The sequence below is a fragment of the Cryptosporidium hominis genome (genome assembly GCF_000006425.1).
Source record: "Cryptosporidium hominis TU502 chromosome 3 CHRO013113, whole genome shotgun sequence".
Classification (NCBI taxonomy): Eukaryota; Apicomplexa; class Conoidasida; order Eucoccidiorida; family Cryptosporidiidae; genus Cryptosporidium; species Cryptosporidium hominis.
The window spans coordinates 1-13,058 of NW_667269.1; the positions used below are offsets into that span (position 1 = coordinate 1).

The 13,058-nt window shown below is 31.9% G+C and overlaps 7 protein-coding genes across 7 annotated transcripts; 4 read left to right on the top strand and 3 right to left on the bottom strand.

Annotated features, from left to right (window-relative positions):
• On the bottom strand, positions 1 to 1,605 carry Chro.30307 (hypothetical protein; the record flags this gene model as incomplete). The annotated part of the gene is made up of 1 exon (XM_661433.1): positions 1 to 1,605. A coding segment is annotated over one exon (1,605 nt), but the record flags the coding sequence as incomplete, so codon positions are not given.
• Positions 1,606 to 1,638: 33 nt separating this feature from the next.
• Chro.30308 (hypothetical protein) lies at positions 1,639 to 1,956 on the top strand. The annotated part of the gene is made up of 1 exon (XM_661434.1): positions 1,639 to 1,956. One exon carries the CDS (start codon positions 1,639 to 1,641, stop codon positions 1,954 to 1,956), a length of 318 nt encoding a protein of 105 aa, XP_666526.1.
• A 658-nt stretch (positions 1,957 to 2,614) lies between these two features.
• Positions 2,615 to 5,239, top strand: Chro.30309 (hypothetical protein). Its single annotated transcript, XM_661435.1, has 1 exon — positions 2,615 to 5,239. One exon carries the CDS (start codon positions 2,615 to 2,617, stop codon positions 5,237 to 5,239), a length of 2,625 nt encoding a protein of 874 aa, XP_666527.1.
• Positions 5,240 to 6,425: 1,186 nt separating this feature from the next.
• Positions 6,426 to 6,641, bottom strand: Chro.30310 (hypothetical protein). The annotated part of the gene is made up of 1 exon (XM_661436.1): positions 6,426 to 6,641. One exon carries the CDS (start codon positions 6,639 to 6,641, stop codon positions 6,426 to 6,428), a length of 216 nt encoding a protein of 71 aa, XP_666528.1.
• A 181-nt stretch (positions 6,642 to 6,822) lies between these two features.
• Chro.30311 (ATPase, aminophospholipid transporter-like, class I, type 8A, member 2; ATPase, class 1, member a; ATPase 8A2, p type; ATPase 8A2, class I) lies at positions 6,823 to 10,359 on the top strand. The annotated part of the gene is made up of 1 exon (XM_661437.1): positions 6,823 to 10,359. The coding sequence occupies one exon, from the start codon at positions 6,823 to 6,825 to the stop codon at positions 10,357 to 10,359; it is 3,537 nt and encodes a 1,178-aa protein (XP_666529.1).
• A 26-nt stretch (positions 10,360 to 10,385) lies between these two features.
• Chro.30312 (Krox-like protein) lies at positions 10,386 to 12,014 on the bottom strand. Its single annotated transcript, XM_661438.1, has 1 exon — positions 10,386 to 12,014. The coding sequence occupies one exon, from the start codon at positions 12,012 to 12,014 to the stop codon at positions 10,386 to 10,388; it is 1,629 nt and encodes a 542-aa protein (XP_666530.1).
• A 133-nt stretch (positions 12,015 to 12,147) lies between these two features.
• Chro.30313 (hypothetical protein) lies at positions 12,148 to 13,058 on the top strand (the record flags this gene model as incomplete). The annotated part of the gene is made up of 1 exon (XM_661439.1): positions 12,148 to 13,058. A coding segment is annotated over one exon (911 nt), but the record flags the coding sequence as incomplete, so codon positions are not given.

A 13,058-nucleotide genomic window follows, 5' to 3' on the forward strand; every position in this document is an offset into this window, starting at 1 on the left:
TTCTGAAGTAGCTACGTTGCGTGAAAGCTTCAAAAAGCCTTTGATCTTAGACATGCTAGGAATTCCCTTAACTTTGCTCAATAGAGCAACTTGAACAGGCTGGATAAATAATTCTCCAATATCTTCGTCAGCCTCACTATCAATCATATTACTTGCATTTCCAGAATTCCTTCTAATATTGATATATTTTTGACGAGAAATATCTAGCGCTCTAACAATTTCTTGATTTTGAGCCATTCCATCTAATCTATCATGTATAATAACTAGACAAATTATTCTATTTAAACTGTTAGACTCGCATAGATTCTTAGCATTGCTGCTATCAATAAAAGGTACATAAATCTGTTGCGTATAAAGCAGCGACTGTTCTAGTTTCTGTACTAAGGAGGTGGACCTATTGATAAGGTTAAATAATTGATCATCTATATGCCTGGTTTGCAAAACATTTTCATTTGAAAAGCCCCCAAGTGGAATGATAATCTCTGGAGTTAAGTCTGAATCCTTAAATATGTGCGGAAGCGCAATTAAGTATGGTTTATCATATTCTATTCCCCATTTATAAAGCATGCTATTTTTTTTGTTATTTTGATAATATGCTAACTCGAAAGTTGAGCTCCATCTTAATGCAAATGAACGAATTAATAATGTTGGTGAAGGTTTGTTAGAAAGAATTAATATTTTTGGCCTATACAAATTATTCTTTTTTAACCATCCACTTAACGATTTCTCTGAATTTAATAGACCCAAAGTCATCGGAAAAGAGTTGGAGAGAAATTCCAAGAAAGATTCTAAACTTGGATCATAAATTTTGGAATACATTTCGTATTGGTATCCATTTGTGATAATAAAAATTGCAGGAAATACCTTTACGCTTAATGGTAGTTTTTTAAGTAATGAATTTTCTTTTTTGGCGTGAATTCTTCCAAATTTGTAATATTTCCCCATTTCTTCAATAGATTCCTCCCAAATAGAAGAAAAATGGTGACAAAGTTCATCATGATCCGTATAAACCTGAATAACCCATGAATTAGTTTTCTGAAGCATTACTAAGTTGTCAAAGTTATCGGATGTTAAGGTAACTGCAGCTGAAGGAATTATCTCAATCTCACCGCCTTGAGTAGTATCGTAAACTTGTCTTTTTTCATTATCACCCAGTATTTCATATGCTTTCGAAATATCTCTAAACTTCTCCAAGCACGGTTCACAATCTGGATTTTTGTCAGGATGCCATACCAAGCTAAGCTTTCTGAATGCCTTTCTGATTTCTAAGTTAGTTGATTTCTTTGTTACCCCCAAAACTTCGTAATAATTCTTTTGATTTTCATTTTTGTTTAGCTTCCCACTAATGCTGTAAAATTCTTCCCCTGCTCTTAAAATAATTGTGGAGATCAAAATACAAAGAATTAACAATAATATAGATAGATTTATTATTGTCTCCTTAAGTTCCGCCCATTTGAAACTTTGAAAGTAACTCAGTAAAGAATTTTGTGATGATTGAAACTTTTTCAAGTTATTCTCTGTGATGTCATTAGTGTTCCCAAAATTAGCATTTCTCTGCAGTACAGAATTTAATTCTTGCTTATTGCTGTTTTTTTTTTTACCCATTTTTGAAAAAAAAAAACTTTCACAAGACGATAAATGCTAATACCGCAAGATAATTTATTTTCAATAATGGAGGAAAATAATCAAATATCGCTTTCCCTTTTAACTTTTTTAAGATATGAGTATTTAAATTATTGTATCAACAAATCATCTGAATTAATTTCAGATGAAAAGAATTTTCAGACTGGAAAACACTCTAAAAAGCTGTCAATAAGTGGATTACAAGTTTGCAAAGACTCACTGATAAGGGAACTTTCTATGTCAACTCTCGAAGAATCTGGATTTTATTTGGGAATTAGATTAGTTGAAAGGTTAGTGACACGGTTATTCACTGCGCAGCAACACATACTTTAGATTATCAGTATTCCGCCACAGAATTTATGATCAAAAAGAAATAATTAAATTTATTTGCAAAGACTTATGGAACTTCATATTTCTCAAACAAGCAGATAGGCTCAAGACAAACAGAAGAGTAAGTTAATATTCTAATTAATGTTTTGAAACACGTTTTCAGGGTGGTTACGCAATATTAGATAACGAATTAATATGGCTTTCAAAACTGCCAAGCTCGATTAGCGCAAACTCTAGAAAAGTGCAATTTGAACCAGCAATCAACGTCATTATTGTATGTGGAATTATCAGAGGAGCATTACAGCATTTAGGGCTTACGTGCTCAGTAGCAGCAGAAGTCAGCAAGATTCCTTCTTGTAAGTTATTGTCGCGTATATTTTATTTTAATTCAGTTTTAGGCACGTTTCAAATACGTGTATATGCCCCATCAAGGTAAAATAGTAAGAAAAATATTCAAATTTACTCTTTGTAAAATATTGTGTAATATTACCTTAATTGCAATTCTTTGCCCCACATTTTCATGTGGAAGGTATGTGGCGCCATCAAACGAGCGGTCAACAAAAATTTATACTAACGAATTAATTATTTCTTGATTCAATAGAGAAATAATGATATATTTTTTAAATAAATTACTCATTGATACAAAAGATTGTACGTTTCAATGCGTATAGCTGGAATAAAGAGTAACTCAATTACGCCTTTGAGGCAGCCATTTGAAACATTTGTTACAGGGAATGATGGAACGTATAAGAGTATTGATAGATGGAAGTCAAAATATTACTCTTCCAACGATGATTATTTGTCTCCAACATTCTTGGATGACTCGTGCTCGTTATCATCATCTCCAATATTTCATGATGAAACTCCAAATACCACCATAGGTACGCCGGTTACCTCTCCGCGTAAAAAGAGTAGTAGTACAAGAAAAGTCAGAGTTTCAATTGACTCCGTGCTCACTAATTCTAATGAAAATACACCTACAAACAACCTAAATTATAAAAGGCCACCTTCAATTGGTACTCCAATACTCACCCCTCCATCAGCAAAAACTGCTGTTCATGACAATGAGGGATTTTTGATACCTGACCTACCAGGGACATCAAGAACGAGGAATTTTAGGAGCAATCACCGGAACGATATCTCAAGAAGCTGTAATAACTACTCATCTGCAGATCCCGTTCACATTACAATGCCGCCAAGACTAGGACTGCCATCACAAACTCCATTGAATATGAAAGACCAATATAGAAAGTCCCCTCTTCCTGTTGTATCAGCAAACTTGGATTACAGAACGGTTTACATGGGTGACAAACTGGCAGCAAGGGCAAAAGATGTAAGGAGGAATTACACTGTATCTCTTCGTGATTCTTCTCCCTTTTTTCGTAATAATTATGAGTATGATCATTCTTATTCAGAAAACCCTACGATTCATGAGGATGACCTTATTTTGCACCACGGAGAAATACTTAGAAACAAATACTCAAAGTTACACAAGGTTCGGCCCAGTAAAAACTGTGTGGCTAGTGATCAAAGGAGTAGATCGCTTTCTTCTTATTACTCAGAAAGCACATCTAGAAAAAATTTCTCTCCAGGATATAGAAGTAACTCCCTATATAATAACTATCGCCACTCGATTTTCGGGAATTTTAGGTGGAATAACAAGAGACGAAGATTAGGAAGCTATATTGCCAGCCAAAATGATATCTTACAACAACATATTCAAATAATCGACAAATCTTTAGATAGATCATCCAATGGTGATTTTGCTCTTTTTGAAGGTGGAATGCTCGACTCTCCAGATAGTAATAAAAATTGCACGCATGAATCAAGTAGTCCGATAAAGAGTAGATATATCAATTCACAAGAACTTAACTTTAATTTAGAAAAAAGATCAGTAAAAGCCATCTCAAGTGCAAGCAATGAGGTTAAATCAAGTAATATAAACTCTCGTGAAGCAAACAACTCGGAGGCCATAAACTACACAACGAATAATATGAAGAACTTAGAAGAGCATTCCGATTCGGGAAAGCTTATTTTCAAACATTTTGACTCAAATGATCCAGACAATCCTGCACAACCCGACGATCAAGATGTTTCATTTAATTCAGATTTTGGCTCTTCGCAAGCCAACGAATATGGAGAATCTGACATTCAAGACCTATCTGTTGTTGTAATGAGTAGTTCATCAAAAAAGCGTTTGCCCTCTGCAATATCAAATTCAAGTTTAGATGAAATTGTGCCACATCCGATTCCCAACTCGTCTGAAATATCCAATAGAGATATATATGGAGCACCAAATGAAGTTGAATCATTTACCAATGATCATAGTCACTTTAATGAGAATAAGCCTGACAAGAGTAAAAATGTAAAAAACAAAAGGATCAGAGCTGACGGCCAAAAAAAACACGCTAGAGGTAAGACAACAAATAGAAGGCGTCACATTGACTATCATATACCGATAGATCAAGTCAAACCACCACCTGGAATAGGTACAAAACCACTGTCTGATGAACCTTCAAATTTTGAGAACTCATCCAGAAGATATCCTAAGAGACTCAGGACAGCTCCGCTTAAATGGTACTTGGGTGAAAGGCTGGAATACCATCGAGATGAAAAGAACGAACTTGGCTACACAATTGCCGCTATACACAAGGTTGCAAACCCAAAGATGCTTCCTAATGAGCGTGGGAGCATCTATCCTAACAGTGATATTTCTACATACCCAGCTTCTTGCAAACCCAATACTGATGAACTTGAATTTCACAAAAAAAATAACCGTGACGTTTGTTCCGCCAAATCAAAACCTAGAGCTGACAATACAAATATATCAAAGAAGGTCAAGTCTAAAGTAAAGCGCGTTTCTGGAAACGATCAAGAAAAAAAATCTAATGCTGTTATTCTTAAAGATTATGAAACAAATGAAGAATTTTCAATGATATCTGTATTTGACAGAAATACTCTATGCTGGGCTGATGTTGAGTACACTGCAGGTAAACCATATAGTGTCGCTCTTTCTTTTATATCTAGTCAAGCAACTTGCTGTGAAATATGCCTTCCTCCTCTAACTGAGAAAGGGCTCGATGAAAGTCAAGATAATTACATACTAGGGCATGTATATATGGCCCCAGATAGTAAATCTTTACAAATAATGATAAGTGATAACAATGTTTACAACATTGGTGTTGGAGACTGGTTCCTAATACCTGACAATACGAACTACAATTTCAGCAATACTTCTGATCATTCAGAAATTTATATCTCTTTGTATGTTATTAAGGATAGTTAGTTATGATAATTTATCTTTTCCCTCTATATCCACGTTCTTTTGAGTATTTTACTTGGTAAATAAATATTCACCAAATAATCGCTAGAAATTGATTGGAATGCTTCTAATTCGCATTTATAATTATGTTCATACATCAGTTTGCATTGCCGACAAAGTATCTCACATTCCTATTTGTGTTAATTGCTACTTATATTTAATGTTCGTGCTTACCTTTATTGTTGGATCTTCTATTAGTGATTTCAAGGTGGATCTATCTTTTTCGGATAGAATGATCCTTGTCTACAAAAAATTAACTTAACTTTTATAGCATTATAACTTACATCGGATGGAATGAGTTCTGTATCTTCAAAATGTATTCCCAAATAATATATACTTGGACAAGCTAAAATATATAAAACAAAATTTATGGAGTAAAGTTTATTGTCATACCTGCCATTTGTGATTCAAAATTGCTTGAACCTCGTACGTATGTTAGGTATATATTGATGCCATGTGGATCAAAGTCCCCTAAATATAAAGCCTATCAGAACTAATAAGAGGTAATAAAAATAAGTGAGAACTTACTGTAATTCCAGATTTACATATAATGTCGGAGACTAATTTCCTGGTTGAAATATCTGGAAAACCTTTACCTACTTTGAATTATTTATATTAAAAACATTTTCTTACATACCCGTAATTATCAAACAAGGAATCCTATTATAAATCTCTCTCTCCATTAAATACTGAAATATCGAAGCCTTTTCAATAACTAATAAATATTTCACATTTGTCTTTATTATATATTTGCTGTCATTTGGATCAAATATATCTGTGATAGTTGCTCCTGACACTCCAAGTTCTTCAACGTCTAAAAAATCTGAATTCTAAGAATAATTTGAAAATATAAAAATGTGAATCCTTACTTTATAAATTAGTTTTATTCTTCCGCCAATAATTCCTTTTGGAGAAGGGAATAATCCAAATGATATTCTTGGTATCTGCAGGATTTCTGAAAAGTCTAAATTTCAGGTTTATTAATTATCATTATTTTGTTTACTTACTTTGCACTATTCTATTTACTTGGGATTGACTCTATAAGGGGTAATTTATTATAAATATTTGTAGTTTAGCACTTACCTTAAAAAGCCAACTATTATGATAGTATAACTCTCTTAATGTTAATTTTCTACCTCTTTTCTGCGCACTATGTAAAACGTTCGCAATTGAGGTAACTAATTAAATTGTTTAAGTAAATTATTAAAAAAATCAACTTACTCTTTGCAATATTAATTATATCATTTTTTCTTCTTGATGAACCAATAATATATTGATCGTATTGTAAAGATCCAACCCAATTTAGTGTATTAAAAGATGTAGATTTCCCCAAATTAAATAAAACAATATCTTCAATCAAATTCATTTATAATTCATTAAACAAAAATAACAAAATAAATAATTTACCTCCCTTCTAAATGGTTGTATATATATAAGTATTTCAATATAATTTTTTTCCTGGTTATTTTTTTATCTTGAAAATCTAATAATTTTTCAAATTACCGCAATTAAGAAAACATTTATTATTAAAATTGTACCACATTATAATGGTAAAAATAACGAATAATGAAAATGAAAGGACGATTATATTGAATAATAAAAATGAAGAAAGCTGTATCCATTCATTCAAAAGACTTAATGTGATAAAAACAGCAAGATATTCTCTTTTATTTTTTTTACCAAAAAATCTATATGATCAATTTAACAATGTTGCAAATATTTACTTTTTGGCAATAGGTATTATGCAAATGGTACCTTCAATATCATCATCTGGTGGAATCCCTACAATAGCTCTTCCTTTAATATGTATGTTATGTTTTTCTGCGGCGCAAGCAGCATATGAAGATTGGAAAAGACATAAAGCAGACTCAGAAATAAACAACCTTCCTACGTATGCATATGATCCAATTAAAGGTAATTTTGCAATCACAAAATGGGGTGAATTAAAGAACGGAGATCTTGTAATTGTTAAAAATAGAGAAATTTTTCCTGCTGATATGGTATTACTTGCCTCTAGTCAAAATGATAATCGAGTGTTTGTCGAGACTGCCTCAATGGATGGTGAAACAAACCTAAAGCTTCGAGAAAGCCCTAGAATTCTTTTTAATAATGGAGTTAGAAATATTAGTGATCTCCTTACTATTTCAAAAGGTATAATGTATTGTGGAGAGCCAAATGATCACCCAAAAAAGATACATATAAATTCAAGGTTTGTGTTGAAAAATTCTAAGGACGATGAAAAAGAACTCAATTTTTCGTGTAATTCATCAAATATGTTGTTACGTGGGTGTAAGCTAAGAAACACCTCATGGGCACTTGGCGTTGTGGCATACACTGCTCATGAAACGAAAATTTATCAAAGCAGTTTTAGATCAGCCCCACATAAAATGAGTAATGTACAATCTTTATATAACCAAGTAACTATTGCGTCATTTATCTTCTTGTTGTTTATTTGCCTTTCTTTTGGAATTATTGTAGCTTGCATTGATTACTTTGGAGGACCAGAATTGTCGAAAAAGTTTATTCCAATTGGGAAAATGGAGCCCAACGAAAGTGTGATTAAAACTTCAATAATTACTTTTTTTACCTGGATTATTGTTCTTGCAAATCTAATACCTATTGGAATGTTTTTTTATTTAGTAATATCCAAAGTTTCACAAGCAATAATCATTGCTTCAGATTCTAGATTAACAAGTCAAAATTCTACTGTTGTAAGGAATTCAGATTTAAATGACGAGCTAGGTCAGGTATCTTATATTTGTACTGACAAAACAGGTACATTAACAAGGAATTACATGGAATTCAAAACTGTTTGTATTAACGGAAACGTATATGGAGGTAACCATCACGAAATGAGGCAAGATACAGATCAATTGAGTATTGAACACACAGAAAAACAAAAAATAACTCCACATGTTGACATGGAAGATGAATTACTAAGAAAAAACCTAAAGGAAGGAAATAAGGAAGAGATAGAAATACTATTGAATTTTGCTCTAAACCATACAGTATTAATACAAGAAAATGAGGTTGATATAGATGAACCACCTCTTTATTCGGCAAGCTCAACTGATGAGGAAGCGCTTGTATTAGCTTCCCACCACTTTGGAATATCACTAGTTTCCCAAAACTACTCAAAAAGTACAATTAAATTTTCTGGGATAGGAACTAACCAAACTTGTGTTGAGTTTGAAACATTATTAAGATTTGAATTTGACCATACAAGAAAAATAAGTTCAGTATTGGTAAAATTCCCAAAAAAAATCTTTAGTTACGAGTCAAATGATTCAGATGGTTATAGGTATATCCTATTTTCTAAAGGATCGGAATCTGCAATAAAAGAATGTTGTGTTAATCAAGAAAGTTTGGATATTGCTAATGAAACATTTGAATATGCAACAGAATTTGCTAGTAATGGCTATAGGACACTCTGTTTTGCAAAAAAAGAACTTAGTGAAAATGAAGTTATTGATATTTTAAATGACTTTAAACATGATAATAAGATTCATTTAGAAGAAGTTAGAACATTTTTTGAAAGCAACTTGACTCTACAGGGGTGTTCCGGAATTGAAGATATCTTACAGTACCGTGCCCAGGAAACGATTGAGTCATTTATTGCTTCAGGTATCAAAGTTTGGATGCTTACTGGGGATCGACAAGAAACTGCAATAAATATTGCAGTTAGGGTTGGAATAATTTCAGATGAAATGGAAGTTATTATTTTTGATGAAAATAAACTTGAATCATTTTCAAATAATCTAATTAAAGAATTTCCCGATAGATCAAGTTTTTTGAATAGAGAAAATGGTTCATTCAATTTCTCAAATGTAGTATTAGTCATTGATTCCAAAATATTAGAAAAGGCCCTAGTAATTGATGAAGCTAAATTTGCAAAAATTGCAACAAAATGTTCATCTGTAGTTTGTTCTAGAGTTACACCTCAACAAAAAGCACAAGTTGTTAAGTTAATTCAGGAGTTTACAAAGCAAAGAGTACTAGCAATTGGTGATGGCGGAAATGACTGTACTATGTTACAAACTGCAAATGTTGGTGTTGGCATCCATGGTTCAGAAGGCATGCAAGCTTATAATGTATCTGATTTTGGAATTTCCCAATTCTGTCATCTTCAACCTTTGGTTCTTATACACGGAAGACTCTGTTATAGAAGAACATCTATTTTGGTGCTATATAACCTTTACAAATGCTTTACTCTAAATATCGTGAGTGTTTATTTTGGCTTTGCATCGCTTTTCACGGGGTCTAAATTGTTTTTTGAATTACTATTCCAGTTATATAACTTTCTATATACTTCAATACCTCCTATAATTTTTGCAACATTTGATTCAGATATTCCAATTACATTACCATATGATTATCACGAACCACTTTATTTATTAGGCATAACCAAGCCATTCTTTTCATTAAAAATATTTGGGATTTGGTCCATGAATGCTGTTTTCCATGCAGCGGTATCATTGTTCATTCCTTACTTTATTTTGGGAGGTAACAATCCAATATCAAATGATGGATACGTTCCAGATTTTTGGACTACAGGGCTAGCCGTTTATACAAATGTTGTAATTGTTGTAAATACCAAGATATTACTCGAAGCATTTACTTCATGGAGTCTTGTTTTATTCTCAATAATAATATGTGCATTTCTATTTTTTCTATCAATTTTGTGTTTCCCCCACATTTTCCATATACCAGAATTGGAATTAGCAGCTAAAAGGGCAATCATTACCCCAATGTTCGTCATTACAATTGTTATATCAATTACAGTTACTATTTCACTAGATTGGATATTAAAAATATATAAAAGAAGCTTATACCCTGAAATATCTCACTTGTTGCAGAATAAGTGGTATAAAATATACAAAAAAAAATATGAATCTCACAGGCAACTTCTTCTAAAACACTTATCACTTAATTGGCTCGAGTCCATGAGAAGATTAAAAAGAAAGAAATCGGTAGAAGTTGAACAAATTCAAATAAGGAAAAAGTCATCTGATATAATTGGATATGCATTCAACTATCCAGATGTTAACGTGAGTCAGCTATTTTTATCAAATAAAACAATATAAATTTATTTGTTATTGAAATTTTATAATTAATTAAACGAATGAGTGTTACCTCTTGAATAAGTATTTCCCAATAGATATTCTTTATCAAATTCGCTCTTAATAAACTTAGATTTATCAATCACTTTTCTTTCTTGCTTGAAATAATCATTCGTTGCCTTACCTTCTAAGTAGTTCTTTAAAATGCTTTCACCTCCTAAACCCCAAACTTCAATATCTGCGACACTGAATTTATTGATTTCTGTTGTTGATTCATCGTTCTCTCCAGAATATGGAGTACCTAATAATAAACAACTATTTCTTTTACCAGAATTATTACTAGGCTGATAAAGCATTCCAATATTGTACGTAAGATCGCTTTTCAAACAAGTTCCAGTGCCTAGTGTAGAGTCCAACCATAATCTGGAGTACTCTGGCTCTCCCCCAAACCCTATTCCTTTCGGAGAAAAATCATATCTTGTATTAATATACATAAAATTTCTACCTTTGCCAGACTGTCCAATTATAGAAAATATTGGTCTGAGAGATGTTAAAAAACACGTTTCATCTCCACAATATTTTCCGTTACCTTCTTTCCAATTTCCAGTGCAAACTGAACCAAATATACAATTGTCAGTGGTCTTAATCAATAATAAAACATTAGATGAATACCCTTCGATTAGTGACACTAGCCTATTCAAGCTTAATCCATGTTTCCAACTAGCATATAGCAAATTCCATGGCTGAAAAAGTGTTAAACATTCTCCGCTTGACATATCACCAAAATACTGGCATCGTAAAATGCAGCAGTGTTCAGTTGAGAGCACACGGCTATTATCGTCAATCCAGCGGCTTAACTTAAAGAGGTCTAGCGAAGAAATGCATCCACCATTTTGGGAATCATTGTGACAATCTTTTTGCCTATTGTAATGGCTATCATTATGTTTGTTGTATTCATCTTGAATTAAGTTGATATCTTCCATAAAAGAGTTTTGAACATTGTTCGGATGTGAAATCATGTCGAAATGAACTCGAATTGATAGTTTCATAAAAAAAGCAAAAAGAGGGAGGTATTCCTGAATAAAATCTGAGATTAAACCAACGGATGATTGTTTTGAGCAATTAGTCATTTTTTTTTTATAATACTCTTTAACAATAAATTCAAAGTCCAAGTATGATGTAAGAGAGATCAAATATTGATCATTATTGTTTGGTTCCAAAGATAAAATAGAAGATTTTGAATCACATAGAAGGAAACTTATCTCAAAATAAACAATAGAAAATATTACTCTAAGTGCATCCAATTCATCTGATATATTTGATGTTACATATTCAGAAACTTTGTTGATTATTCCTTTCTTGTTAGAATACAAAATAGAATCCACGCATTTAACAAAATCAGTTAAATTTACCTCCCCAAAATCATCTTTGCAGCAAAAAGAAAAAAAATCAAGATAAAATCTTCTAAGAATGGCAGGAAACCGATTCTCTATTAAATTTAGATCTATTCTAAAGTCTTTTTTTATAGTTTCGATATTCAAGTCATTAATTCCAAATAAATTACCTATTTTTTTGAGTTCTGCCTGATCCAAATTACACCAGGAATAGTTATTACATACGCCACCACTTTTACTGTTTTCAAGTAATTTATTTTCTTCAGTACTTTTAATATTGCCCATAATAAGTGATATTTGGTGGGTTTTGCAGTTCTAGTTAATTTTCAACCAACTAGCGCCTGTATGTTAGACATGCTCGAACGTAATCAAATAATTATACATAACATGCTATATATTGAATCAAAAAGAAATTTCGATGAGGAATAACTTCATCGATGAAGATATATTTAAAATTGATGATATCAGCTCACTAATTGGTAGTGATACACTACTAAATAGCCCATGCGTAGTCATCCAAAATGTTGACTATACCCCTTTGCAAGCATCCTTAATTCACAATAGCATAAAAATAAGAGATTTTATATTAAAACAAAATAGTATTGATATTAATATTCAAAACTCCAAAGGAGAAAATGTTTTGATTACTGCAATTGTAAATAAAGCACCCTTGACTTTTATTAAAGAATTGTTTAGAAGAAATATCGACATTTGTTTACCTAAGGACTCTAAATTTTCAAGTATTATTGATTTTGCGGACCCAAATTGGGAAGGTTATTCAGAGTTAAAACATATGCTCCAAAGAAGAAAATCGTATAATTTCAATTATAGGGAGCAAAATTCTGAAAAACAAATCGAAAATAAATCTAAAGATGTTGAAAAAAAAGAAACTGAGCAATCTGATTATTCTATTAATACTATTCAATTTGGCAGTGAACTAGCTGAAGTCGATAAAAAAAACAGCCCTGATAATAATATATTTGATTTAAAAAGCCCAAACACTATGAATATTGATGACAAAAATCTTAATACTATCGCGAACTACTTAGAAATGGTGGAAGGCAAGAATGCATTGGAACCTATTAATCAAATTACTAACAAAAAAAATACAAGTCGGAGTATTTCTAAATCTATATTTATTCCAAAAAGCGTAATTAAGCCGAATGCTCATAGCTCTGCAAGTGAATCGAAAAAAGATACTAAAGTAAAAAATGACACACAGGAAAGTAGTTCCTTAAAACACGAGTCAGAAATTTTTTCGGAACCTTTGGAGGCTGAAAAGAAAGGCGAAGAAAATAAAAGAAATATAGTCCACATGAAAAACTCAAC